General features: G+C 37.3%; 1 protein-coding gene across 1 annotated transcript; it reads right to left on the bottom strand.

Annotated features, from left to right (window-relative positions):
• Positions 1 to 464: 464 nt before the first annotated feature.
• On the bottom strand, positions 465 to 751 carry LOC121813555 (C-C motif chemokine 3-like; the record flags this gene model as incomplete). The annotated part of the gene is given in 2 exon segments (XM_042217395.1): positions 465 to 576; positions 655 to 751. Coding segments are annotated over 2 exon segments (182 nt in total), but the record flags the coding sequence as incomplete, so codon positions are not given.
• Between the last annotated feature and the right edge of the window lie 843 nt (positions 752 to 1594).

Raw genomic sequence — 1594 nt, forward strand, 5'->3', positions numbered from 1 at the left:
TCCGGTACGATGCACCAACTAAAGAAGTCTTATGGTTGAGCTATCATTGGAATTTCATTTGGAATTAAAAATAAATAATTGACTCTTTAATAATAATAATTTTCTGGCCCAGTTCTGTCTTTTTCTTCTTAACTACCACTGCTTTTACAAATTGCTCGTGATTAACTGGTTTCCTGTCCAGACTTCACCTCTACTGTTGCCCACTGTCAGCTGGGACAGACTTCCTGAGCTACTGGCTAGAGCACGGCTACAGGGTAATGTTAGGAGACAAAACTAAAAGAACAAATATGAGTTCAAATAAAAAGTAAATGTAGAAGATGTCCTGTGTAAAATGAAAAAAAAAAATGAAAATGTCCAAAAACTGTCCAGTTACAATGGTCATACTGGATATTTTTCATTACAGTAATTTCAGTTATTGTGTTAAACATTATGAAAAAAAAATAAACCCAGATTTCTTCACTTACATGGCGGCAGGCTTTGGGCATCGGTGATCAGTCATGTAATACGACTCCACAATGCTTGGTTTAATTCTTCTTGGGTAAAACTTGAAGCAGCAGTTGTCGGGGCCATTTGCATCTGAGAAAAAGATGTTTCATTACACTTACTCAAAAAATAAAACTTCTCTTTTAATGATGACATTAAAGGTAATCTTACTAGTGCAGTTAACTGCAGTCAACAAAGCAGCTCCAAGGATGCACAGCAAAAGGATGTGAGTGGTCTTCATTATGATTCCTCAGGAGTTGATGATGATGAAGAAGATTAAGACAACAGCTGTTCTTCAGACGCAAGCAAGGGCTTCTAAATATTAGGTGGTGTGCTGTTACATTTATCAAGATCAATATTTTGAAAAAAAAAAGGTGCATATGGTGTCATTGGTGTGAAAGAGGGAGGGTGGTTGTGGTTTCAAAAGGTGCTGAAAATGCCTCTGACAGAACTTTCCACTCGGCTACATTGAGAGGAAATGAAGCTGTGGTTTAGCCCAGAGCTGCAGCTCAAAGCATGACACTGTTAACAAAACCAACTTCTACAGCCCCCCCAAAAGTTTTAAAAAAATATATGTCACAAAATATAATGACCACAAAAACACTAGAAAAACAATGCGCCCGAACATCACTGTTGGCTATTTCTAATGTAATGAGACTGTGCTGGCCAGAGTAACATTTCAAAATCAACAAATCTATTTGAACAATGTGTGTTATCATCTTTTTCTGCTACATATAATCATGTGCTGTACCACAACAGTCCTTGCGATTGCTATGGTTGCGGGTTGCTGCAGTCATCTGTTGTTTTCATGAAAGACACAACTTAACCAACTTAACTGTTATACTAACTTAACTGTCTTAACAACTGAGCACTATTAAAACTTGAAAGTGTGACACAAACCAGAATGTTAACATTCACACTATATGTTGTGCTTCAGCAATGCAGCACATTGCATTTTTTACTTTGCAAAGCGATCGAGGATTTTGCTAACCAGTTGAGAAATACACATTTATTCCTGAGTATTCTCGGGCTTTAACAAGCACTTAAACAGTGATTGGCATCAGCCTCAACTAACCACCAGCCAACTGGTTGGGAAATATTCTTTTTTTTT

Source organism: Haplochromis burtoni, unplaced genomic scaffold (assembly GCF_018398535.1).
Source record: "Haplochromis burtoni strain Fernald_Lab_line unplaced genomic scaffold, NCSU_Asbu1 Contig_1904, whole genome shotgun sequence".
In the NCBI taxonomy this organism is placed as follows: domain Eukaryota; kingdom Metazoa; phylum Chordata; class Actinopteri; order Cichliformes; family Cichlidae; genus Haplochromis; species Haplochromis burtoni.